The sequence below is a fragment of the Pichia membranifaciens genome (genome assembly GCF_001661235.1).
Source record: "Pichia membranifaciens NRRL Y-2026 unplaced genomic scaffold PICMEscaffold_2, whole genome shotgun sequence".
Classification (NCBI taxonomy): Eukaryota; Fungi; Ascomycota; class Pichiomycetes; order Pichiales; family Pichiaceae; genus Pichia; species Pichia membranifaciens.
The window spans coordinates 731,628-757,482 of record NW_017566983.1 but is presented as its reverse complement, the minus strand read 5'-3'; the positions used below and the strand labels follow the sequence as shown (position 1 = coordinate 757,482).

At 43.0% G+C, this 25,855-nt stretch overlaps 8 protein-coding genes across 8 annotated transcripts; 6 read left to right on the top strand and 2 right to left on the bottom strand.

Moving 5' to 3' along the window:
* Positions 1 to 75: 75 nt before the first annotated feature.
* On the top strand, positions 76 to 4,020 carry PICMEDRAFT_15328 (hypothetical protein). Its single transcript, XM_019160771.1, has one exon. The coding sequence runs from the start codon at positions 101 to 103 to the stop codon at positions 3,905 to 3,907; it is 3,807 nt and encodes a 1,268-aa protein (XP_019018479.1). The 5' UTR covers positions 76 to 100; the 3' UTR covers positions 3,908 to 4,020.
* Positions 4,021 to 4,300: 280 nt separating this feature from the next.
* Positions 4,301 to 5,559, top strand: PICMEDRAFT_15326 (hypothetical protein). Its single transcript, XM_019160770.1, has one exon. It carries the CDS (start codon positions 4,338 to 4,340, stop codon positions 5,436 to 5,438), a length of 1,101 nt encoding a protein of 366 aa, XP_019018478.1. The 5' UTR covers positions 4,301 to 4,337; the 3' UTR covers positions 5,439 to 5,559.
* Positions 5,530 to 7,751, bottom strand: PICMEDRAFT_15323 (hypothetical protein). Its single transcript, XM_019160769.1, has one exon. It carries the CDS (start codon positions 7,526 to 7,528, stop codon positions 5,819 to 5,821), a length of 1,710 nt encoding a protein of 569 aa, XP_019018477.1. The 5' UTR covers positions 7,529 to 7,751; the 3' UTR covers positions 5,530 to 5,818.
* A 1,253-nt stretch (positions 7,752 to 9,004) lies between these two features.
* Positions 9,005 to 12,304, top strand: PICMEDRAFT_71440 (hypothetical protein; the record flags this gene model as incomplete). Its single annotated transcript, XM_019163924.1, has 1 exon — positions 9,005 to 12,304. The coding sequence occupies one exon, from the start codon at positions 9,005 to 9,007 to the stop codon at positions 12,302 to 12,304; it is 3,300 nt and encodes a 1,099-aa protein (XP_019018476.1).
* A 265-nt stretch (positions 12,305 to 12,569) lies between these two features.
* PICMEDRAFT_15321 (hypothetical protein) lies at positions 12,570 to 13,809 on the bottom strand (the record flags this gene model as incomplete). The annotated part of the gene is made up of 1 exon (XM_019160768.1): positions 12,570 to 13,809. The coding sequence occupies exon 1, from the start codon at positions 13,782 to 13,784 to the stop codon at positions 12,573 to 12,575; it is 1,212 nt and encodes a 403-aa protein (XP_019018475.1). The 5' UTR covers positions 13,785 to 13,809.
* A 380-nt stretch (positions 13,810 to 14,189) lies between these two features.
* On the top strand, positions 14,190 to 20,833 carry PICMEDRAFT_15320 (hypothetical protein). The gene has a single exon (XM_019160767.1). The coding sequence runs from the start codon at positions 14,276 to 14,278 to the stop codon at positions 20,753 to 20,755; it is 6,480 nt and encodes a 2,159-aa protein (XP_019018474.1). The 5' UTR covers positions 14,190 to 14,275; the 3' UTR covers positions 20,756 to 20,833.
* Positions 20,834 to 20,861: 28 nt separating this feature from the next.
* PICMEDRAFT_111808 (hypothetical protein) lies at positions 20,862 to 23,609 on the top strand. The gene is made up of 2 exons (XM_019159767.1): positions 20,862 to 21,009; positions 21,113 to 23,609. Exons 1-2 carry the CDS (start codon positions 21,005 to 21,007, stop codon positions 23,421 to 23,423), a joined length of 2,316 nt encoding a protein of 771 aa, XP_019018473.1. The 5' UTR covers positions 20,862 to 21,004; the 3' UTR covers positions 23,424 to 23,609.
* A 15-nt stretch (positions 23,610 to 23,624) lies between these two features.
* Positions 23,625 to 25,034, top strand: PICMEDRAFT_15318 (hypothetical protein). Its single transcript, XM_019160765.1, has one exon. The coding sequence runs from the start codon at positions 23,714 to 23,716 to the stop codon at positions 24,905 to 24,907; it is 1,194 nt and encodes a 397-aa protein (XP_019018472.1). The 5' UTR covers positions 23,625 to 23,713; the 3' UTR covers positions 24,908 to 25,034.
* The last annotated feature ends 821 nt before the right edge of the window (positions 25,035 to 25,855 follow it).

The following is a 25,855-nucleotide window of genomic DNA, read 5'->3' as shown; positions in this document are numbered from 1 at the left end:
TGTCATAGTTCTGCTGTTGCCCGTATCATCGAGTCGGATGTCTGGACCTAAAAAAACGCTGCCGGCGATACCGTCGTTCATTGTCTCGGACTCTGTGCCGATGAATGGGGAAGACGTGGCGAAGGAGTCGTTCATATACAGCCCGGACGTGGCGCCTGAGGCGCTGCGGGAGTTCAAAAGCACGTACAAACGGAAGACAGATGAGCAGTATCTGCTTGAAAAGAAGTACGACATCACTTTCGAGCGGAAACACATCAAGGACCTTGTGCACCTCATCACGTCCGAGATCAAGAAGAAGGGCACGAAGACGCCGATGCTCATGCTGCCCTTCCGGCCGGCGCACCACGATGTGGACCTCAAGACCTTTCTCAACAGCGTGTTTTACCGGGGAATGCCCGTGGAGGAGCAGGTTGCGAAGAAGATTATCAGGAAGACGGACGAGTGCATTCTCATGAGTGCACTGAAGTTTCTCTGGTGTCGGCTGCCAGGCAAGGCCATCATCGGCTGGAAAGCGTACACGAAGTTTGTGAAGCTCGAGGACAGCGCAGGCTTCCCAGACAAGGCGTTCTTGGAGTTCATGCCGAACTGCCTCTCGTCGGGGGCGCATGCGTCGATCGTGTACGACTTCTTCGACTTGATAGTGGCGCTTGTGCTCAACTCTAAGGAGAACCTCATGTCCGCCAGAAAGCTGAGCAAGATGTGTGGCCTGTGGGCGTTTAACCCGGTGAGGAACCAGGCCTCGGGCGCCCCCTCCTTCGAGCGAGGACTCTACGAGTGGATACCTGCTGGCGACGCAATGTACCATTTGCTCTTGTCCTTTGTGAAAGCCATGCCCCCCAACGGCGACGTGACACGATTGCCAAAGCTCTTCCAGGTCCTATTGAAGAGCTCCGACTATCCACCCTTGCCCACATCCGCAACCTTAGAAACCTCGAGACCGTTGCAGGAGATCCCAATGGTCACCATCCGGGCAAACACCCCCTCGGCGAACCCGGCCGAGCTACTCACACGGGTGAGCAAAACGTTAAAGTTCGACGATGCTACATTGTTTTACACCAGGGAGGACTTTTTATTGTTGAAGAGGTTGTTCAAGGAAAAAGATCAGGTCGTGGAGAAACTCTCCTCGGAGGGCACCAGGTTGCTCGAAAATCTCTGTCTGTATGACTCGGATCTCATGTGCGACGGTGATAACTCAAGCTCACTGAAGTTCAAATTAGTTCCTGGCTGGTCAACGGACATGACCTCGAGAAAATTGGCTCCCTCAAAGAAAGGAGTGCATGAAATCTTCACCGCCGTCATCGGACGAGCCAGCATTGATGACTATTTCATATGGACCTGGCTAGCGTCTTTAGGAGTTGAGGAAACAGATCTAAAGAAGAAAACTTTTGGTAAAACCTACATCATGGAAGTAGAGTTGGCCGAAGGTTTCAAAAAGTGGGTCATAGTTGAGGAGCAGGATTTGGAAAGAGATGGCTATGATATCGAGCTGGAGATCAAGCAGGAAAAACTAAAGCAGCTTGAGCAGAAAATTCAACTTGCGGAAATTGAAGCCAAGAAGGTGAAGCAGGATGCTCAACACGAGAAGAAAAAGTTAGTGCTGGAAAAAGTCGATGTCAAAGAGCTGAAAACCCAGCAACCGACCTCTTTACCGCCTCCGCCTGTGCCACGGAAGGATTACGATGCTGACGAGATTCCTCCACGTTCGAAATCTCGTAAGCCGCCTCCACAAAATGGGACAACTAGCTCGAATGTATCCGGATCTCCGGCTCCGGCTCCTACAATGATTCCTCCTCCACGTTCTGACAAAAGAGCTGAAAGTCCACACTATATGGAAATCCAAGAGCCCGAGCCCCAATCCATGCCAGCTAAGCGTTACGCAACAAAAGTGGTTAATAACGAGGAAATCCGTATCTCTTTACCAATTCTGGATGCAGAGGATACATTTCTCAGATTCGATGCTCTTGGAATTTCAGAGGCAGATCTGCAGTCTCCATCGAAAACTCAAGCACACCTATATGTCCCTGCTATCAACTCCAATGAATATGCTTATGGCAATGGATTTGGAAACAACAGGTTCACAAATGGAGAAAACAACGAGAATGTAAGTTCAAATGGAATGATGAACGGGAATCATAATGGATTTACTAATGTGGATGAAAACGGCAATCTGAACTATGCCAATGGGGTACATACCAATGTAAAACATGCCAATGGAGCACAAGCCCAAAGGCAAATGTACACTCCAAGTAATGGTACCCCATCGCCGACAAATTATTATTCCCCTTTACAATCTCCGGAGAATAGTGCTGCTATAAATTATGAGATGTACATGCAATCTCCAACAAAAGGACAATTTTCTGATCAAATATATCCTGATCAGCAACATAATAACAAGCAATCACCACCACCTTCGAGGTCACCTCGTCAGAAGTACTCTACTTCTCCAGTCTCTAAGTCGCCACAGATGTCTTCAAGCCCTCCGCGTTCTGCCTCGCCGGCTCTTAACATGAAATATCAGGGCTCCCCCAGAGGTTATCAAAATTCTCCACAGCAAATCCAACCCCAAAGATCGCCAATCCAGCAACAAAATATTCAGCCTTTTGTATCGCCAAATGTACAGCCTGCTTTGCAAAACTTACAGTCACCTACTCATCAATCAGCCGATCAAACAGCTCAACAACTTCCACTCTCACCAATCCAGCAACAAATACCACATCCTGTGCCTAATACTGCGCCAAGCAGTAGGAGTTTTGGAAATGAATGTGAAAAAATTCCTAATCTACCTCCTCCACCTGAAATCGGTGATAGGACGCCAGGTGACATGGCTTCCGGTGAAAGGTCAGAAAGTGAGTTAACTGCACTTTCAAGATCTCCAGTCATTAATGAGATCGATGAACTTGAGGTAGAGCTTAAAGATTGTATGGATGATTTAGAAAACAGCAGCGACACTTTGACTGTACAGTCACGTAATGTCTCTAACTCGTCACGTCTCAGAAAAGCTCCACCATTGGCAGATCCACTGAATTTTTCCGTATCTTCTGAATCTTCGTCAGCTTATCCTGCTACAACAATAGGTGGTAGGGATCATCACACAAAATTTTCTGAGGATTTACGAAACGCCCCTCTTCCTGCAAAACCCAATGCTACTATTGATGGGCCTCAACAAGGTATATTACCGCCAAAGCAAGCGGTAAGGAATTCTTCGAATCCAAACAGGGCATTGTCTCCTGCCCAAAAACCAAATCATCAACTTCCTGCACGGCATTTTTCTCCTCAGCCACACCATTCACAGCAGTATCCACCTCAACAATATCCACCTCAACAATATCCACCTCAGCAGTATCCTCCATCAGGATATCCTCCACAATACCCTCCACATTCTCCACAAGGATATCCGCCACAACTTTTTCCCCCACAAGGATATTCTTCTCAAGGTTTCCCTCCACAAGGATTCCCTCCACCGCCTCAACAGCAATACCCACCAAGGCAATACTCTCCACAAGGATATTTTCCTCCACCGACCCAATTTTCTCCAAGGCAGTATCCTCCACAACAATTCTCCCCGAGACAGTATCCGCCTCCACAGTTTCCTCCAAACCCTGCCGGGAAGCGTGTATCGAAATCCCCGAGAAACCAAATGCCACCTCACTATGCATCTCCAACTCCAAATATGGGTAAGCCTTTTCCTCCATACCCTCAAGGAGTGTACTATCCGCCAATGCCTCCAAATCAATTTGGTGTCCAAATAGCCCATCCTTCGCATGAAGAACAGAAGACCTCATCCCATAGCAAGAACATTATTCAGCATTTACCGCCGTCTAACCGTGTTGATAAATTACATGGGCCTCAAAACCTTAACAAGAGGAATGCAAGAGATGCATTTATGACAGGAAACTTTGGTATATAGACAAGCTAGAGGTTTACTTCATGCAGCACTTATGTTTAACGTTAGCATCTGTAATTTTACGTCCAGGTATTAGACCTATTTATTTCCATATAGTCACTTAATAATACACTGATTTTCATTATTTACATATAAAATGTTAAAACGGTTTAAGGTCATATCATTTGCTAGCCTTGGATACGGTCTCTGACACTGAGTCTATACTCCGTACCTCAAAGAAAAGTCTAGCGCAGGAAATACCTACTTTATACAGGGTACCAATATTCAGGTGTACGCGCAATCAATCAATAAATACGATACTTACAGATGGAAAGAGTGGAGGATGTCCACATTTTCTACTCCTTTCACATCTCGCCACTAGTTATAGGCCGTTGTAAGCTTTTTGTATCATAAAGTATTGCAAGTTTGTATTGAAAAACAAAGAGGCATAGTCATGGCAGCCAAAAAGACAAAACTTGTCACGTTGAAATTATCACCCGAAAAACTCTCGGGCTTTCCAGATTTAGCTGCACATGTTCACAAGCCGAAGCCACGAAGCAAACCAACCAAAGCTCCACAGGCAAAGTTGAAACTGAATCTGAGCAGTCCAGAAGTAGTATCCAGAGAACAGTCATTGAAGCCAGCAGGATCACTGAGTGATGTCCAGGACGGCAGCAATAGTCCTGTCGCTACCGTGGGTAATTTGTCAAACCTCAATAATATTGGGAACAATAACGCTAACAGTGGTACTGTTGGAACTGGTAGTGCTAGTGCTACGAGCAACATAAATGCTGGCTCAAAGTTGTCATCCAACGTTCGTGTAGGTGTAAGTGGTTTGGTTATGAATACCAGTATTGTGAGAGAATTAGACAAAAGCGGACGGAGGACGAGCAAATGGGCCAAGTTTGATACCATTCCTGGAACAGAAGGAAATAATAATAGTAATGAAAACACTGGGGAGCTGGCTAACAAAAGCATTACAAATGGCGCTGGCGTCAGCGAAACTCAGAAAGATGCAACTACGATTGAAACTGCCAATATTACAATAGCCAACGCAGCTTCTATAACTGCTAAGGCCAACTCTATAAGTGTGTCATCACACAAGAAAATTCCCGAAGTTGGAGAGCTCGATAAGAATAACGGTGTGATTAGCATGCGAGACCTGAGGGGCTTCAAAGAACACGAACTGATAGGCAAGGAAAACCAACTGATAGAGGAGGCTAGAAAGAGAGGTCGCAAAGTAGTCAGAAGCTTCAACGGATATTTGATGTTGTGGCCAAGTTGGCACAAAACGGAAGAGGGCAATCTGGAGAAGAAACTAAACGGTACGAGTGACAGTAAGCAAGGGAATCTGAAAAAGAAAGACACCAAAACCACATCTTTGAAAAACAGTCCAACGAAAGTCAGTAATGGGCTCGAGTCAGCAACACCTTCGGTAACTAATCTAGAAGCGATTGCAGAGATTGCCACTGATGCCAATGCTGCCGACTCTGGACCGGCCACAGATGCAAAATCTTCCATTCTGACTTCGTCCGCAGTCAAAATGGAAATATAAATTTCCTGTATAGTATAAAAAAGTTAAACATCGATTTGAAAAGAAAAACAAATACAGTAAGTTTGGCGCTGATATGTAAATGGAAAGAATGCACAAATTAATCTTTTATAAACCCGGAATATACAGTGTAAAACAATAGTAAATAGAATTAAAGGGAAAAAGATGATGAAGAATAATAATAATGATAGTATTACCACCGGAACTAATTTCCTTTGCACGTTTCTTGATATATTTTATTTCATTTTTTTGTAATTTTTTTAAGTTATTTTCTTTTTAATATTGTTTTCTCCTCAAAGAAAAGGAAGAATGGAATAATATTTGTATGCGGTAGGATAGAGAATGATATCGAGTGGGAAGATGCAATGAGTTGTCTATCTGACCTACTCGTTCTTGAACTTTATCTGAGACATTGGGTAGTAATTGTTGTTGAAGACATTGTTGACTGCGTCTCTACCCACTAATCTTCTAGTGTCAATACAAGACTCGTCCAATTCGTTCAGATTAGTGACACCCAACATTCTCATGTCGGCCTTCATTTCTTCTCTCAAAATTTGGATGGCCTTTCTGACACCCTTTTCACCATAACCAGTGTTGGCATATAAGAAAGGTCTGCCGAGACCCACAGCAACTTTGCAATCTTTACCACCGATTGCAAGAGCTTTCAAGATATCAGTACCTCTTCTGACACCACCATCAACGAAAATGTTGAAATTTGGGTCCAACTTACCCTTAGCCTTTAAAATTGGAACGGATTCAGCCATGACTTCAATTGGAGGTGGAGCAGTATCTAATTGTCTACCACCATGGTTGGATAAAACAACACCTTGACAACCAATATCAATTGCTTTTTCAATGTCTTCAGTTCTTTGGACACCTTTCAGCATGACTGGTAGTTTGGTGAGGCCGATAATGTCTTTGACTTCATCCCAGGTCAGCCTTTTGTCAATGAAGGAAGGCATGGCACCAGAAGTGGAACCAGCTCTAACAGAATGATCTTCATCCAATTCATCGTGGTCTTCAGTAATTCTCATTCTGATATCCTTTTCTCTGTTACCTCTGTTAGCAGCATCAACAGTAACAAAAATGGCCTTCATGCCCAAATCCTCGGCCTTTTTAATAGTTCTCTTGACGACATCCTTATCTTCATTAACGTACAACTGGAACCATTGGGTAGCACCAGGAATCCTACTTTCTGCAATTTCATCCAATGAATAAGATGAGAAAGAAGAAATCATCTGGATAACGCCTTCCTTACCTGCACCTCTGGCAATGGAGCATTCACCATCGTCGTGGCCGAGTTTGGCAGATGCAGCAGCAGAAACGTAAAATGGCACAGAAGATTTTGATCCCAAAAGAGTTGTGGAGGTGTCAACATCTTGGACGTTAACGCAGCACTTTGGTCTGAAGTAGATTCTTTGGTAAGCGTAATGATTTTCTCTCATTGTGATTTCATCTTCCGCACCACAAGAGTAGTAGTTCCAAGCCTGCTCAGTCAAGACCCTGCTTGCGATGTATTCGAAGTCGTAAATGTTTTGGATTCTGGATAGCGCAGGCAAGTGTTCCAACAGCTCTAATCTGTGCTTTTCCTTGTCATCAATGATGATCTCAATTTTTGGGGCTTCACCAACCAAGACGCCCAACTGCTTTTCCTTAGGAAGGAAGTTTTCAATAGTACCCTTTGGGTGGATCTTGTTGTATAAGACCGTTGCATCGTGACCAGCGTTTTGGATTAGAGGCGTGGTTCCACCGGGATGCATGTCAATGAAGTCGGTCAAGTCGTACACGTTACCGTTGACCGTAATCCAACAGTCGTCGGCGGTGTTGTGTTTCACAAACTCTTCGACAGGAATTTTTCTGTTGGAGGAAGCGGTTGCAGCTTCGTCGTTCGCAAGAGAAGGCTGGACCAAAAAGTAGGAAGCGGCTGCTGCTGTCACAGAGGCCACCGAGGCAGCCAGCACTCTGGAGCTTCTCGATTGCTGCTTGCTGTGGGTGGACGACGAGGAAAGGGTGGACGACGCCACGCTTCTCTTGCCCCCCGCGTGGAAGGGCTTTACGTTTCTCAAAACGTTTCTGAACTGTGATCTTAGCATCGTGGAGTGTTTGCTATGCTGGGTGGTATGCTATGCGTTCTGCGTTGTGTACTAGCGAGCCTTTTTGTATCAAGAAGTGACGGGGCAGCTGTTGTCGCTTTCGTTGCTATTGAACAATGCGGTTATCGAAGAGGAAACAAAAGGAGGGAGGCAAGAAAGAAAAAAACAAACACATATCTCCTGTTTCTTGTGGGCTCCCCTTATTCTCCCCACACCTCTCAAGACACGTACGGATTTGGTGTTTTACTTATATATGCAAGCACCTCAAGGCCTCGGAACTCGAGAACCGTCCAAAGTGACAAATTTTTTCCCCGAGACGACTCACACCCCCAGGGCCCTCCGCGCCCCGGGCTGCTACGAGAGAGCTAGCCGCCGCAGGCGCCAGCACGGCTCCGGCTTTCTACGCACCGCGACTTGCACCGTTTGTCCGACGACCCGCAGGCCTTCTCCGAGACTCGCATTTGCCCATAGCGGGCGGAACCGCGTCCCGCCTACGGGGGGCTGGCCGCCAGGGTGGCGCCAGCCTGCCTGTGCGCCGGCCCCGGAATTTTCGAGAGGACCCCGTAGTTGGTTTGTCCGGTCTGTCAAAGGCCTGCCTGCCTGTCGTTGCCACTATGTGGTGCCTTGTGCTGGAAGCCCCTCTTCGGCTACATGTCGTCCTGATGGTGGGACCCCGCTGCGCTCACGAGTGCGCTGTTCTATTGTGATATGCGGAGACATGGTACACGCAAGCGGCATTGCTCGCTCTCGCTTGCCAACCTGCAGACCCCCGGATGACTCAGCGGCGGCTGCGTGAATCATCTGCGTTGCGCGCTGCCGCAGGCCTCGTAGGCAGGAGAGACCCGGCGCTAGCGCCGTGCAAGCAGCCGGAGTCAGCGCAAGCAATAGAGCAGAAGTGGCGGTTGCCCCCCCGCGGGCCCCGCGGGCCTCGGGGCCTCAAGTGAATCACGCAGGGCCCAATGCCCCGGAGAATTTTTGGGAAAGGAAAAAAAAAGGAAAGAGCGGGCCGGAGCGCCAGGGAGGAAAGGAAACGTACAGAAGAAGAAAATTAAAAAAAAATCCCCCTCATCTCCACGTGATCCCGGGCCGTTGGCCGCGACCCGGGATCCTGTCGCAGGAAAAAAAAGAGGCCAATGTTGCTGCTGCAAGGTTTCTGTCGTATCGCGACTTGCCCAGTGTTGTTGTTGTTGTTATTGTGCTGCATTTTATTCTCCTGCTGAATCGGGGAATCGCCAATTGCCCAATCGGCCTCGCTTTCTGCAACTCGGGAGGGCCAAGGAAAGGTGGCTCCTCCTCAGGGTGTGTTGCATTGTACTGCACTGCCCCGTTCGCAAATGGCATCGGTGTCCTCCTCCTTCTTATCTGGGAACCAAGAGAAGACATTCTCTGTATTCTTCAGTGCTTCCGCTGATTCGAAGAAAAGAGAATTGTTGCAGACACCGAACGTAGTCGTACCAAACAAGTCTACGCAACAAGATGTCCGAACCCGCTGCCGCCACAACCACCGCCGGCTCGGTGAACCACCAGAGAACGCAATTGCACAAAACGGTTTCGGCCGTTTCGAAAGACTCCAAGTGGGTCTCCCCTTTCAGAGTGTCAGGCGCCGTCGGCCCGAAGGTGAAGAGCAAGAACCCGGCAAACCACTCGTCTTACATCAGTGCGGGCAGCATTCCTGTCGTTGCGAAGCCGGCTGAAGAGGAAGCAGCACCAGCAGAAACAGCTGAGGCAGAGGAGGAGGCACCGGCAGACACTACTGCAGAGGCAGCAGAAGGTGTTGCAAACGCCGAGTATGACGAGGAAGCCCCAATCGATGAAACCGAAGAACCCTTGGAGCCTACAGCCACCACCGAAGACGCTGCTGAAGAAGCCGAAGAGCCAATTGGAGAAGATGCCGCCGAAGCGGCAGCTCCGGAAACCGAGCTAGCAGAAGGCGAAGAGGCCACTGAAGAAGAAGAGCCTGCAGCTGCACAACCAGTTTCCGAATTGGCAGCAGCAACAAAACCAAAGGAGAAAAAGACTCTTCCTGCTATGCAAGAAGTCCCAGCATTGATTAAGAGCCATCCTAAAATGTTACGCAGATACAAGGACAACTTCAACATCACCTCCCAGATCATGAACAAAAACAAGATCGAGAACTTGGACCGCCGCGTCAACCTTGGAGCCGGTTTGATCTTGACCGAGGAGCAGATCTACGAGTTGGCAAGAAAGAAGTTGGAGCCTTTGATGAAACAGATTGACGAGCGTGTCGCCGAAAACAATGCCCGTGATGCGGCTGCCGCAGCCAAGGTTGAAGAAGGTATCAGATTGAACGACGAAGCCGTTGTCGCCAAAGAATTGTCCCAGTACAAGTCAACTGTCGATGCGAAAACTAAATCAGTCAAGGCTGACCACGAAAAGAAGATGAAGGAGCTCGCAGATAAAGCCGCAAAGTCTAAATCCGATACCGAGAAGCACATTCAAAAGCAGAAAGACGGGATTGTCAAGGACAAGGAGGACGCCGAAAAAGCCGAAGAAGATGCAGCCCAGAAGCACATCACCGACAAAGAGACTTTGATTGAAACTGCGGATAAGTTGAAAGAAGACAAGACCAAAGAGTTGGAAGATGCAAAGGCAAAGCAAACCGAAGAAACTGAACTGGCCGAGAAATTCCAAACCGATGCCACCGAGTTACAGTCGAAGCAAGTTGATCTGCAATCTGAGCTGGACGCCAAAAAGGCCGAGCTAGAGGAAAAGATCAAGAAGGTCGAGGCCCTGATTGCTGCGAAGCATGAAAGGAAGGAAACCATCCGTTCTTCAATCAAGAGAAGAAAGGTTGCTGACAGATCCTTCAACATTATTGATGCAAAGCATACTCAAGCGGCTGCCAACGTTGCTGTTCTCTCGAACCAAGTTGGTTTATTGAATGATAGACTTGCTGCTCATTCCACCAAGATTGACCATTTCAATACGACCGCCAAAGACACTCTGACTTCAAAAAGAGCAGAAGCGAAGAAGGCTTCAGAAGATTGGGAAGACCATCTGGCTCAAGTGAGACTGGATGAAGCCAAGAAACAGGAGCAAATAAGAATTGCAGCTGAAGAAGAGAGAAAGAGAGTTGAGCAAGAAAAGCTTGAAGAAGAGGCTAGATTACAAAAAGAAAAGGAAGAGGAAGAGGCCCAGATCGCCAAGGAGAAGGAAGAAAAGGAAGCCCAACTTGCTAGGGAGAAGGAAGAGGAAGAAGCTAAGCTTGCTAAGGAAAAGGCAGACGCTAAAATAGCTGCCGAAAAGAAAAAGAAAGAGGAAGAAGAAGAGGCTACTAGAGTTGCTGAGGAGGTGGCAAGAATGAAGAGACTGAAGGAGCTGAATGAAGAAAAAATCAAGCTGCAAAAGTCTCTGGATGAACATAAGAAGGCGGAAGCCGCTGCTTCGGCAAATGCAAAAGACGAGTCGGAAAAGAAATCCAAGTCTTCTGAAACATCTTCTTCCGGGGCCGGGATACTAGCAGGTGTTGGCGCTGCCATGGTTGGTGCTGCTGCTACTGGTACCGCAGCTGCAGGTTCTGCTGCTTCAGGTGTTGCAGGTAGCATTGGAAATCCTTTAGGTTCTTCAACATCCGGAGCACTTCCTTCTTATCAGGAGGAACTTGCAAAATCCGACGTTGGTAATACAGGTTCTTTTGGCTCTAACAATCCATTTTACTTAGGTGAGTTCAACGATAAGAAGGAGGATGATCTTCCTTCCACCATCCATGAAGAGGAGGAAGTTGAAGCCGCTTTACCGGTCGGTAAAGATGCAACGAAACTGGAAAAATTAGCTACTCCTGTCGCTACAAAGCAGGTCGAAAAAGTTGAGGAAGATCCATTGAACGATAATGTTACTATTACAGAAAAGGCTGCTTCTCCTCTCGAAACTGCAGCTTCAGAACTTCTCGTTGCCGATGATGAAGAGCCTGTTTCTGAAGTCGAGAAGTATCCTATTCCTGCGGAAATGAAGCCAGCAGATGATTCTGCGCTGACTTCTGCAACAAGAAGAAGATCGATGGTTGACGAAGCAATTGCTCATATGACTCCTGCAGAACTTGAGAGAATGAACACTCCTTTGTCCCAGCAAATCAAGAATAAGGAGCCTACGACTCCAACAACTGCAGAAGGTAGATCGAGATCAAACTCCTTGTCCAAGTCTAGATCAAACTCCTTGACTTCAAAATTCAAGTTTAAAAAATCAGGATCAAAGACAAAGTCGAGGTCTAATTCGATCAAGAATGAAACCCCAAAGCAGACAGTAACAGCCAAGAAGAATAACCCAAAGTTAGCTAAATCTACTACCTCAAAAGCGGCAGCACCTGTATCAACTGCTGGTACAGCAGCTGCCACTTCTTCTCCCACCGTTCCAGCTACTCCAACTATTGAATCGTCATCTGCTGTTGCTCCTGTTCCAACTACTCCTGCCTCAGCTGTGAGTATTGCTCCATCTGGTCTTTCTGAAGCTGCAGAGGTTTCTGAAGCAAAGGCAGTTGAAATCAAGCCATCAACTGATGAATCCCCTGAAAAAGTTGCTTCTGGTGGTGGAGAACAAGATAGCTCCGATGATGATGATGATTCCGACCTCGCTCCTACAACGGTTAATCCTGTTTTCACTGAAAAGATTGGTACTACTGAGACTGCACCTACAACTGCTAACACTGAGCCAGCTGCAGATGCGTCAAACTATGTTGAAGTTTCTACTCTGGAGACAGTTAGCAGCAACGAGTACAAGCAAAACAAGGATGATCCTAACTACATGGTTTTACACTCTTAAGGTTTTGCCACTCGAGGTTTTCAATAGAAACACTTTTTGAGTTCTTTTTTGGTTGTTTTACTACCGATTGACATGAAAACTATTTTTTTTTATTTTGCTTTTTTCACTACTGTTTACTACTATTGTTGGATATGTTCTTTTAGTGCTATATTTACTTTTTTCAGTTACTTTGTTTTATAATTGTATCAATATCAAGCAAAAACTTTTATTTCACTATCTTGACGTAAAAACTTACGTTTTTTCTTTCATTACTTAATTATAAGGTGAACTATTTGTATGCGAAACCACCCTTCTCAAACGACCAAGAGTCATCTCTGATTCTACCTCTAAGGATAGGAATTTCAGAGCCTGGAACATAAACGTCTTCAAACAAAATGTCCATTCTAGCTTCTGGAGGTGGAGAAGCATCCGCAAGCTTGACCTGTTCATCAACGTATTTTCTAGCAGACTTGTCGAAGGCTTTGATCTCATCTTCGGTTGCAATTTGGTAGTCCAGCAAATGAGCCTTCAAACCTGCAATTGGATCGTTTCTTGATCTCATGTTTTGAACTTCTTCTCTGGTTCTGTAAGTGGTACCAGGGTCGGACATAGAGTGACCACCATATCTGTATGTTTCAAACTCTATAACAAGAGGACCATTGGAAGATTCACACCAGTCCTTAGCAAACTTAGCAGCTTGGTAGACAGCAAGAATATCCATACCGTTAACCTTCAAACCTGGAATATACTGACCTCTCTTGTAATATTCAGTCAGCGCAGATGATCTTGCAGCAGAAGTACCCATACCGTACTTGTTGTTTTCACAGGTGAAAATACATGGCAAGTTCCAAAGTTTGGCAATGTTAAAAGATTCGAAAACTTGACCTTGGTTAGCAGCACCATCACCATATAAAGTCCATGTACAGTTCTTGTTGTCCCTGTATTGATGTGCAAAGGCCAAACCAGTACCTAGAGGGACTTGGGCACCAACAATACCATTACCACCGTAGAAACCGTGCGTGTACATATGCATTGAACCACCCTTACCACGTGAAACACCAGATCTTCTACCCATCAATTCAGCAAGGACTTCCTGGACAGAGCTGCCTCTCATGTATGTAATACCGTGACATCTGTAGGATGTGATAATGTCGTCTTGCTTGGTGATTGCATTTTCAATACCAACAGCAATTGCTTCTTGTCCAACAGACAAATGGCAAAAACCTCTGATTTTCTTAGCTTTATACAAAGCATCGGCAGCCATTTCCATTCTTCTGATGATAATCATGTCCTTGTACATTTGGAGCAAAGTACCCTTTTCGGTCTGGTAATCCAAGGATGGAGGGTCCAGTTTGTAACCTTCAAAGGAGAACTCTGGCAAAGTGATGTCGACCACATCATCCAAGTTCTGGGCTTCTGTGGTGGCTTCGGTTGCCAAAGTTCTTGCAAGGGTAGGGAAAACCTTGATCGTAGCAGCCCTCTTTGGCAATAGACGTAGCATTTTTTGGTTGTTGAAGTGTCTGTAGTTTCAAAATCACCAATTGGCTGCTGCTGAAGAATTAAAGCACCAAGTAGTCAGAAAGTAGAAAAGTGCTAATCTGACCTACCGAGTACTGTCCCGGCGCACGCCTATCAATCAGCAGGTTCATGTAGTCGGGCTGTAGTTGTGCATAGAGCGTGGGAGGTTAATTTCGGAACACAGTCTGCCTGGGAGTGGAGAAGTGGGATATAGATAACGTAAGCTATTTTATCTTACGTCAGCTATTTTATTTTTTGAAAAAAACTTTCCATCCGTACACCTGAAATTATCCATTTAATTTTACATTTTTGGCGTTTTATTTTTTCAGGTCTATTCCAAACATGAATCAAGGCAACACTTGGTATCTACTAAGTCCATGCCTTACCAGCACTTAAAAGGGTGAGTTTCAACTGTTTACTCCCTCACTCACCACATATTTAAAATATCGACTTGAGTTTTTGAATTGTTGGAGAATGACAGACGATATAAAGAAGTACAAGTATGAGGAAATCTCAAACAAAGTGCTCCGTACTGATAAGCGACTCTTGGATACTGGTTCTTTTGCTGATTCAGCAGACACTAATCCACATTCGATAAAGGGAAGAGTGACTGCTCAAGACTTTGGCTCCAATATAAAAGATTCTAAAGTGCGAAGAGACTCCGAGGAGCAAGAAGAGATTGTGAAGTATGTTGAGAGCTCCAATAAAAGCGCAAAAACAACTCGAGACAGGCAACGAAAAAGGCTTAGAAGCAAGACGGCTTCGTTGTTAGAAACAGATATTATTGACACGGTAAACTATGTTCCAACAACTGAATCAAATGTTCTAGTGTACAATCAGATTGTCGAATGGTGCAGTAAGAAACTTGACAACGATTTACCAGATGATATTGTAAACTCGTTAGCAGACATAGTCATCGAAATTTTGAAGTCTGGTGACCCAAACTCGCTAGTCAAGAAACAGCAAATATTGCATATTCTTAAGCAAGAAGTGTCTGACGAAGATTTTTTAAAATTGTACTCTTTGGTCAATAGCTTATCCGATTATGATCAAAAGCCCAGAAATGGAGGTGATACGGATGGAGACGGTTTGGGAATATTAATAGACTCTGATGATGATGAAAATGGCGACGATGATGACGATCATGATGATCATGACGGAGAGAGAGAAGACGATGACGATGACGATAATGACCATGAAGATAGGGAAAATTGGGAAAGAGACCAGAATGAACATGAGCTACTCAATGCGGATGTTGAAGACCCTGAGTCTGTGGTAAAATTAGTGAATAACAAAACCAGTGCTGAACAATTAGATTATAAATCGATAGACAAGTATTGGCTCAATCGACAATTGTCAAAATACGAGACTCAGATAGACTCCTATAAATATGCCGACATTTCAAAACATATCTACGAACAACTAGATTTACTGATAGCTGGGAAAATTGACTTGCGGGTTTTTGAACGTGAGATCATATCTATTCCTGATTTTGAAGTGAATGATTTCCTGCACACTCTTCTACATAATTATAAAAAAATTTACTATGCAATAAAGCTCTCCAGGACAGATGATGAAAATGAGAAGGCCAATTTGGAATCTATACTAGCATCCTTGAATACAACAAGTACAAGAAAACGATTGCTTGATTCTGGTAGCTCACAAAACTTTTTGAAACGCCAGAAAGTCATCAAATCGGACATTACTTCTTCAGAAGCCTTGAGTGAGTATCCAAGAAACATAGATATAAACAACTTGGTTTTCACGCAAGGGTCGAAGCTAATGACGGTGTCCAAATTTGAGTTGCCAAAAGGATCATTCAAAAGAACTAGAAAAAGTTGGGAAGAGATTCATATACCGGCTCCGGAAAAAGCAAAGCAATCACCAGATGAGGTACTTGTTCCGATATCAGACTTGCCAGAATGGAGTCAATCTGTGTTTCCTTCTGGAGAAATGCTAACCTTGAATCGAATACAATCAAAAGTTTACCCGAGCGCTTTCAAAAGCGACTGTAATATATTGATGTGCGCACCGACAGGTGCAGGTAAGACGAATGTTGCAATTTTAACTGTGTTGAGAACATTGTCGAATTTTAGAAATACGAGTGGAAAATTTCAGCTACAAAACTTCAAAGTCGTTTATATTGCACCTTTGAAAGCATTGGTTCAAGAGCAAGTCAGGGAGTTTGACCGAAGATTATCTCATCTTGGTTTAACTGTCAATGAATTAACAGGTGATTCTAATTTGACTAAGCATCAAATAGAGTCGACTCAAATCCTCGTCACGACTCCTGAGAAATGGGACGTCATAACCAGAAAAAATAATGATGCTTCATATATCAATTTGGTTCGTTTGATCATCATCGATGAAATCCATTTACTTCATGATGAAAGAGGACCCGTATTGGAAAGCATTGTTGCTAGAACTATCAAAAATATGGATGAAAACCTTGAAAATAGAGTCAGGTTTGTAGGATTATCTGCAACCTTACCGAATTACAGAGATGTTGCTCAATTCTTGAGAGTTGAAAAGGACGGTTTATTTTACTTTGATGCCTCTTACAGACCTTGTCCTCTTGCACAGCAGTTTATTGGTATCACTGAAAAGAAAGCATTCAAGAAATACGAGGCAATGAACGAAGTTTGTTATGAAAAAATTATTGAAAATTTATCCGAAGATAATCAGGTTATTATATTTGTCCATTCTAGAAAAGAGACAGCAAAAACTGCAAAGTGGCTAGCAAACAAATTGATAGAAGAAGAAAACCTGACCAGTTCAATGAAGTTTTCAAGTGGTGTCAAAGAAATATTGAAGATTGAAGCTGAAAATGCTTCTAATAAAGGTCTCAAGTCTGTTTTGGGTTCAGGGATAGGAGTTCATCATGCTGGTATGAATAGAGATGATAGGAAAACTGCAGAAGATCTATTTGCCGAGGGGCATATTAAGGTTTTGGTTTCTACTGCCACTTTAGCTTGGGGTGTCAATCTACCTGCTCACACTGTTATCATAAAAGGAACAAGTGTATATTCACCGGAAAAAGGAACATGGGTAGATCTATCGCCCCAAGATATTCTCCAGATGCTTGGTAGAGCCGGTCGTCCAAGGTATGATACTCATGGTGACGGTATTATTATTACTTCCCAGGATCAAATTAAATATTATTTAGCAATTTTAAACCAGCAGCTTCCAATTGAGTCTCAAATGTATTCCAAGCTCACTGATAGCATTAATGCAGAAATTGTGGCTGGGTCAATCAGATCATTAAAAGACTGTATTTCTTGGATGGGATATACATATCTTTATGTACGTATGCTTCATTCTAGAGATATTTATTATGTGGGACCATCATATGACAATGATCCTGAGCTTATTGAAAGGAGAAAAGATCTTGGGTATTCAGCTCTTCTCATTCTTGCTAAAAATGGTCTGATAAAATACAATTTCTCAAAAGACTTGATCTTGCCTACTAGCCTGGGTAGGATAGCATCCTATTACTACATCAGCTATAGAAACATGAGAAACTTTGAAGACCAAATCAAACCACATTTTTCGGAGATTGAATTATTTAGGCTTTTTGCAAGTTCTGAAGAATTCAAGTATGTGCCTGTGAGAAGGGAGGAAAAGGCTGAGTTGCAAAAACTTGTGGAAAAAGCACCTATACCAATTAATGAAGATGTGGAAGATCCTTCATCTAAAATCAATGTCTTATTGCAGGCTTATATTTCTGGCTTAAACTTAGACGGTTTTGCCTTGATGGCGGATATGATATTTATATCACAATCAGCAGGTAGGCTATTTCGTGCTTTGTTAGAATTAGCCTTGAGAAAGGGTTGGGCCAAACTTTCAAGAACATTATTGAGCGTGTGTAAAATGGTGGAGAAGAAATTGTGGCTAACGGGTACGCCTTTGAGGCAGTATCCAGATGTCCCGTTTGACCTCATAAACGTGGCTGAAAAATCTTTGACACCCTGGAAATACTACCTTGCGTTAACTGATTCCTCAATAATTGTCAGATCATTGAGAGCAGAAAAGTTTGGTAACCTGGCTTCAGAATTAGTGAAAAAATTTCCTCAGATTGAAGTTGACTACAACTTACAACCGATCACTCCTAGTTTGCTACAGGTAGATCTCAATATCACCCCTCATTGGAAATGGGACGTTAGTTTACATGGTTTCACCGAATCTTTCATCCTTTTACTTGAAGACTGTGATGGAGAAAGAATATTATATGTTGATAGATTTGTGGTCCATAAAGATTATATTAACCAGACCCATTCTCGGACCTTTACTGTCCCCATATTTGAAATTGAGCAACCAAACTACTTCATATCTTTAGTTAGTGAGAAATGGCTTTTTTGTGAGACAAGAGTTCCTGCTATTCTATCTAACATCACCGTCCCCCAGAAATTCCCTATCACGACTCCACTTATTGATTGTGCCTTGGTTCCCATTACGGAACTGGGTATCAAAGAATTTGCTTCTGTTTTCCATTTCGAGTTTTTTAACAAATTCCAGTCTCAGGTTTTTGATACAGTTTATAATGATGAAAAGAGTTTGTTGCTCGCCTGTTCAAAAGGTAATGGTAAGACGACTACAGCTATTTTATCAATCTTGAGACATTGGAAGAGCAACGGTGGTAGAGCAGTTTACATTGCTCCCAGTCAAACCTTTGTGGACCTTTTATTGAAAAAGTGGAAAAAAAAGCTTTCTAAATTGGCAGGTGGAAAAGTTATATCCAAACTTAGCGGAGATTTAAGTGTGGATCTTCAATTGCTATCCCAGTCGCATTTGATTCTATGCACTCCAGAGCAGATTGAAACTGTTTCAAGACGTTGGCAGCAAAGGAAGAGTATACAAGCTATTGAGCTCATCATTGCTGACGATTGTCACACAATTGGATCTGGCCATCAAGGTACTTTCTACGAAATTGTTGTAAATAGATTCAGATATCTTGCCACCAACTTTGAGAAGAAAATACGGTTTGTTATGTTGTCCTCATCTATTGCAAGCTACAAGGATTTTGCTGATTGGGTTGATATACCAAAGCAGAATCTTTTTGTTTTCGATCCAAGAGAGAGAGTTTTTCCATTGGAAATTAAGTTTGATTATTTTGATATCACTCACAATCCATCATTACTAAAATGTTTGATCAAACCAAGCTATAAAGCTATCAATGGTATGAATTACCGTAAGGGTGAACAAACATGCTTAGTTTTTGTTCCAGAGCGAAAAAATTTAGTTGATTTCTCTAGAAGCTACATTCAAAAATTGGAAATAGACGGTTTAAGCTGGCTTCAAACTGATGAAGAATCTATTAATTTGCTTCTGGCCAGTGTTCAAGATCCGGCACTAAGCACAAGCTTGAAGTTTGGAATTGGTTACTGCCACGAAAATATGGCTGTCGCTGATCAAAAGATTGTGCTAAATTTATTTGAAGCCGGGGCTTTAAAATGCTTGTTGGCTACTAAAGATGCATCCCGCTGGTGTCCCTTTGCGAATATGATTCTAGTATTGGGAACTAAGGAGTATGATGGAAGAGAGCATATGTATGTTGATTACAGTATTGATGATATATTGGAAATGGTAAACCTTGCTAGAATTAATGAGGAAAACATTTCCAGAGCAATTGTTTTCACAAACTCCTCTAAACTGGACTATTATAAAAGATTTGTGGCTTTATCACTTCCACTTGAGAGCCACTTGAATAACTTCATTCAAGATGCGCTGATAAGTGACATCGGCTTGATAAAAAATAGACAGTACGCCGTTGACTGGATCACATACTCGTTGTTTTATAGAAGGTTGCAACTGAATCCATCTTTCTACAAATTGAAAGATAATTCAGAAGACAGTTTATCAGAGTATCTTTCTGAATTGATTGAAAAGACTTTGGGTGAGCTTCAGTCAGCCAAGCTCATAGAGCTAGATATTGATAATGAGTACAATGATGACAAGGATGAGAGCATTAATGAAGATGAAAAAACAGAATTAAGGCCGCTCAATGGATGTCTTATTGCCAACTACTACAATGTCGCATACCTAACGATGGAAATGTTAGGGCAATTGAATGAAAAGATGAGATTGAAAAAAATTCTTGAGGTCGTTTGTTTAGCAACTGAGTTTGAAGATGTTTTAATCAGAGACGATGAGAAAACTTTGCTTTTCAAAATATACAATAGCCTTCCACTGAAATGGTCATTTGATGTTGATTTTGAGTCCGCAGGATTGAAAGTTTTCATTCTACTACAAGCACACTTTTCGCGTTTGAAACTAAAACCTGATCACCTAGCGGATCTAAGCACAATATTACCTAAAGCCACAAAGATCTTGTACGCTTGCGTAGATGTTTTATCAAGTAAAGGGTACCTAAACGCGATGCTAGCAATGGACTTGTGTCAAATGGTAACTCAAGGCTTGTGGAATAACGATAATGGTTTGAAGCAAATACCATTTTTTAATGATAACATCATTGAAAAATGCAAAGAACAGAAGGTCCACTCAGTTTATGACATCATGGAGCTTGACGAAAATGTCCGAGAAGACATCCTGAAAGGCTTGTCGACGACACAAGTGTCAGAAGTTGCAGACTTTGTCAACAAATATCCAAACCTGGAGATAACTTATCGTTTAGAAGGTGATGTTTTTGCTGGAGAAAACAAAGATATTGAAATAGAGATAAGCAGGGATGAAAGCGTCGAGGATCTTTCTATTGTTTCCTCGACGTACCCTACAAAAAAGTTTGAAGGTTGGTGGATAGTAATTGGAAACACAGCGAATAATGAGTTGTATTCAATCAAAAAACTGACCATTACCAAAGAAAACCAAAAAGTAAGAATGGATTTTACAATTCCTGAAGCAGGTAAGCACAATGTGTATATTTGGTGCGTTTGTGACTCCTATCTCGAGGCAGACAAACAGGTCGAAATCAAAGATCTGACTGTAAAGGATGTCTGATTCTATGTACCATACTTGTATATTAAGGTCGACTGATGAGGTACTTGATAAAGAAAAATAAATTCATATAAATTTGAGGATTTATAGAAAATCTTTCGTTCCTAAAGGCGATTAGAGTTCGCAACAAAAATCGCGATGAAGGTGTTGTAGATGATTCTTCACTTTCTTATACTTTGCCGTGCCAATAACTTATCACTTTTCAAAGTATATCGCCTTTGATTAAGAGACCATAATCATCCATTAGCAAATATGAAGTATGTTTTGAATCATGTTAGTATCAACTGCTAAGCTTACGAATTCAAATACTAACTGTTAGTCACGATGAAAATGCAAGCATATCAAGTTCATATTTCACAGATTTTTTATTGACGATTTACCGGTAATTTTCCCCTACCCCCGTATATATCCGGAGCAGTACTCCTATATGTGTGATATAAAGAAATCATTAGATGTTGGAGGAAACTGTATATTGGAGATGCCTTCTGGTACAGGAAAGACTGTTTCATTATTATCTGTCACGGTGGCGTATCAGATGCACTATCCAGAACATAGGAAAGTAATTTATTGCTCACGTACCATGTCAGAAATTGAGAAGGCTTTAATTGAATTGCACAAATTGATGGATTTCCGATCGAAAGAGTTAGGTTATGTTGAAGATTTCAGAGGATTGGGTTTGACAAGTAGAAAAAATTTATGCCTCCATCCCGTCGTTGGCAAAGAAAGGACAGGTATCATTGTCGATGAAAAATGTAGAAGAATGACTAATGGTGAGCTTAAACAGAAGATTGAGAATGGAGAAGGCGACATAGAAGATTTATGTTCCTTCCACGAAAAACTATATGAGAAAGACCCCACCAACTTAATTCCTCCAGGAGTCTATTCTTTTGAACAATTAATAAAGTATTGTTCTGCCGAGGGAACCTGTCCATATTTTACGATCAGACGTATGATGCCATTGTGTAACATTGTCATTTATTCTTACCATTATTTGATTGACCCCAAAATTGCAGAAAGAGTATCCAAGGATCTTTCAGGAGATAGTATAGTAATTTTTGACGAAGCGCATAATATTGATAACGTCTGCATCGAGTCTTTATCCATGGACATAACAGATGACTTGTTAAAAAAAGCAACCAAGGGTGCCAACAACTTAAGTAAAAGGATGGAGGAAGTCAAAAGAATAGATAGCACACGTCTTCAGGATGAGTACGAGAAACTTGTAGAAGGCTTACGTGAGAATGATATTGTCAATCCCGGTGAAGAAACGTTTATTGCAAATCCTGTCTTGCCTAGTGATGTTTTGGATGAGGCTATTCCTGGCAGCATCAGAAGAGCAGAGCACTTTATATCCTTTATGAAAAGGCTAATTGAATACTTGAAAACTAGGATGAAGGTTCTTCACGTTATAGCAGAAACCCCCACATCTTTTCTTCAGCATTTGAAACAGCTCACATTCATAGACAGGAAACCTTTGAGATTTTGCTCTGAGCGATTATCGTTGTTGGTAAGGACTTTGGAAATTACACAAATTGAAGAATTCATGGCACTAAAAGATATAGCTACATTTGCATCACTAGTTGCGACATACGATTCAGGATTCACTCTTATTTTGGAACCATTTGAGACTGAAAATGCTACGGTTCCTAACCCATTGTTACGTTTCTCGTGTTTGGATGCATCCATTGCGATCAAACCAATTTTTGAGAAATTTTCATCAGTGATTATTACCTCCGGTACTATTTCCCCATTAGATATGTATCCAAAGATGTTAAATTTTGACACTGTCATTCAACAGTCATACAGTATGACATTGGACCGTCGATCATTTTTACCTATGATTGTTACTAAGGGTTCAGATCAGGTGGCCATTTCTTCTAGATTCGAAATTAGAAACGATCCTAGTGTTGTCAGAAATTATGGCACCTTACTGATTGAGTTCTCAAAGATCACGCCAGACGGATTGGTTGTTTTCTTTCCCTCTTATCTTTATATGGAGAGTATTATTTCGCAGTGGCAAACTATGGGTATTTTGGATGAAGTTTGGAAATATAAGTTAATATTGGTGGAAACTCCCGATGCACAAGAAACCTCATTGGCATTGGAGACATACAGGAAGGCATGCTCTAATGGACGTGGTGCAGTTTTGTTGTCAGTTGCAAGAGGTAAAGTCTCCGAAGGTATTGATTTTGATCATCATTATGGTAGAACTGTTTTGATGATTGGTATTCCGTTTCAATACACCGAATCAAGAATTTTGAAGGCTAGGTTGGAATTCTTGAGAGACAATTATCAGATCAGAGAAAATGATTTCTTGTCCTTCGATGCAATGAGACATGCAGCACAATGTTTGGGAAGAGTTTTAAGAGGCAAAGATGATTACGGGGTCATGGTTTTGGCAGATCGGAGATTTGCACGGAGAAAGGGCCAATTGCCTAAATGGATTGCACAGGGCTTACTAGATGCAGATACAAACCTCTCGACGGATATGGCCATTGCGTCCGCAAAGAAGTTTTTGCGTACTTCTGCCCAACCTATCGACATTAAAAACCAAGAAAGTGGAATATCTGTATGGACCTACGAACAGCTATTGGATCACCAAAAAAAGCAGGAAGGGAATAGGTACATCGACGAACTAAAAGACATAGACGGTGATGAGATCATGGCTTAGACGATTAGTAGTCGAGGTACGGCGAAGTAATATTTTGTCCAAGTGTATCTATGTAAAAATAGGTAGTAAGTCTCGTTCCGCTACTATACGACGCGTTTTCCTCAGTTTTTCAGGCTCGTCGTTTTTTTCCAAAATAGGGGCAAGTATATAAGAAGGTGTTTCGCCTCAGAGCATTTTACAGATGAGCATTTAACGAGTTTAATCAGAGATTGCGTGCTGAAATCAAATAGGAACCTGACCTAGCTGGCCATAAAAAAGAAAACAAAAAATCACATAGATAGATAAAGAAAATGTCTAAAGAATACGTGTACATTGTTGCTGGGGCAAGAACTCCAATCGGTTCTTTTCAGGGCTCGTTGTCTTCACTAGGATATGTTGATCTCGGTGCTCATGCTGTCAAGGCTGCCCTCGAAAAGGTTCCAGAGATCAAGCCAACAGACGTTGAAGAAATATTCTTTGGAAATGTGCTACAGGCGAACGTTGGACAAGCACCGGCAAGACAAGTTGCCATCAAGGCAGGTTTGGGCGAAGACACTCCGGCCACTACAGTTAATAAGGTGTGTGCATCTGCTATGAAGGCCGTTATTCTTGGAGCACAGACCATTTTGACTGGATGTGCAGACATAGTGGTTGCTGGTGGTGCTGAGTCCATGACCAACTGTCCATACTACTTGCCAAATGCTAGAGGCGGATTGAAATTCGGTGACAGCACTGTGGTCGATGGTATCTCTAGAGACGGTCTAAACGATGCATACGATGGCAAGGCAATGGGTGTTGCTGCAGAAAAATGTGCATCTGACCACAAGATTTCGAGAGAAGAGCAAGATGATTTCGCCATCGCGTCATACAAGAAGTCGCAGAAGGCTCATGATGAGGGCAAATTCAAAAACGAGATTGCGCCAATCACAGTCAAAGGTACTAGAGGTAAGCCCGATGTCATTGTGGAGAGAGATGAGGAGAGCAGCAGGTTGAACGAGGGCAAGTTGAGAAGCGCAAGAACTGTTTTCAAGAAGGAAAACGGTACCGTTACTGCACCGAACGCATCTCCAATAAACGACGGTGGTGCTGCATTGGTTCTGGTTTCGGAGAGGAAGGTCAAGGAGCTTGGTCTCAAACCAATTGCCAGGATCCTCGGCTGGGGTGATGCAGCCCATGCGCCAGTCGACTTCACCACCGCTCCTTCGCTTGCCGTTCCAAAGGCCGTCAAGCACGCCGGTCTTACCCTCGACGACATCGACTACTTCGAGTTCAACGAGGCCTTTTCCGTTGTCGGGTTAGCCAACGCAAAGTTGCTCAACTTGGACCTTGCCAAGGTCAACGTTTACGGTGGTGCCGTTGCCATTGGACACCCATTGGGTTGCTCTGGTGCGAGAATCATCGTCACTCTGATGTCTGTCTTAGCACAAGAGAGCGGTAAGATCGGTGCCGCAGGTATCTGTAACGGTGGTGGTGGAGCATCGGCCATCGTCATTGAAAAATGCTAAATGTAAATTGAGTCCGTTTAATAATAAGCTTTATAGTAGCAGAATCAGCGTGATACTTAATACAACCCATTGAATGAACTACCATACATTTCAAAACAGTTTATGAAATGTGATTCGATTAGCAAAAAAGAATTTTATCAGTCGCAGTTGAAGTCAACCAACGGCTTAACCCCAACGCTCGTAGACACCAGCGAGATGCGGTCCCCTTCGCCTTCGCCACGGGCTGGACGCTGTGCTGTATTTCTACCCTTCAGCGGTACCCCAGCTCATTGCTGGCGACGACAATACCAGGTTTCCCATAGCTGCCGCACGCCGACCGCAGGAATCGAACAGGACACCTCAAACTGTAAGCGCTGGACCAAAGCCGCGACAAGGTCTTGACCCTTCCGACAACAGCCATTACAGCAACAAAATTGCCTTGGAAGTGAGACATAAGGTATCATCTTGTATTTCTAAAAGTTATCGCTCTTTTTGTATTTGTGATTTGCTCCTACTGATTTGCCCTTATTGGTGACTGTTTTGTGCTTTACTGTTGAGATAAGATGCCAAAGCCAATCATGATCGAGGGATAAGAGATAAGAATCTTATCATGATAAGGTATCTTAGGGTTGAGATAAGATGCCGAGGCCAATAAGGATTGAGTGATAAGAGATAAGAGTCTTATCATGATAAGGCATCTTAAGTAATCTAAAACTGGAAAGTTAGCCGCCATGATAAATGAATAATGGCAAGTTTAACCGAAGGTGTAAGTGTATAAATACAAGAGGTTTGTCCCTTGTATTTATGTTTGAGAATGTTGAGATAAGATGCCAAAGCCAATCATGATCGAGGGATAAGAGATAAGAATCTTATCATGATAAGGTATCTTAGGGTTGAGATAAGATGCCGAGGCCAATAAGGATTGAGTGATAAGAGATAAGAGTCTTATCATGATAAGGCATCTTAAGT

Coding starts and splice junctions, on each gene's coding strand:
- PICMEDRAFT_15320 (XM_019160767.1), top strand. CDS start 14,276: ATGACAGACGATATAAAGAAGTACAAGTATGAGGAAATCTCAAACAAA.
- PICMEDRAFT_15328 (XM_019160771.1), top strand. CDS start 101: ATGAATGGGGAAGACGTGGCGAAGGAGTCGTTCATATACAGCCCGGAC.
- PICMEDRAFT_15318 (XM_019160765.1), top strand. CDS start 23,714: ATGTCTAAAGAATACGTGTACATTGTTGCTGGGGCAAGAACTCCAATC.
- PICMEDRAFT_15323 (XM_019160769.1), bottom strand. CDS start 7,528: ATGCTAAGATCACAGTTCAGAAACGTTTTGAGAAACGTAAAGCCCTTC.
- PICMEDRAFT_15326 (XM_019160770.1), top strand. CDS start 4,338: ATGGCAGCCAAAAAGACAAAACTTGTCACGTTGAAATTATCACCCGAA.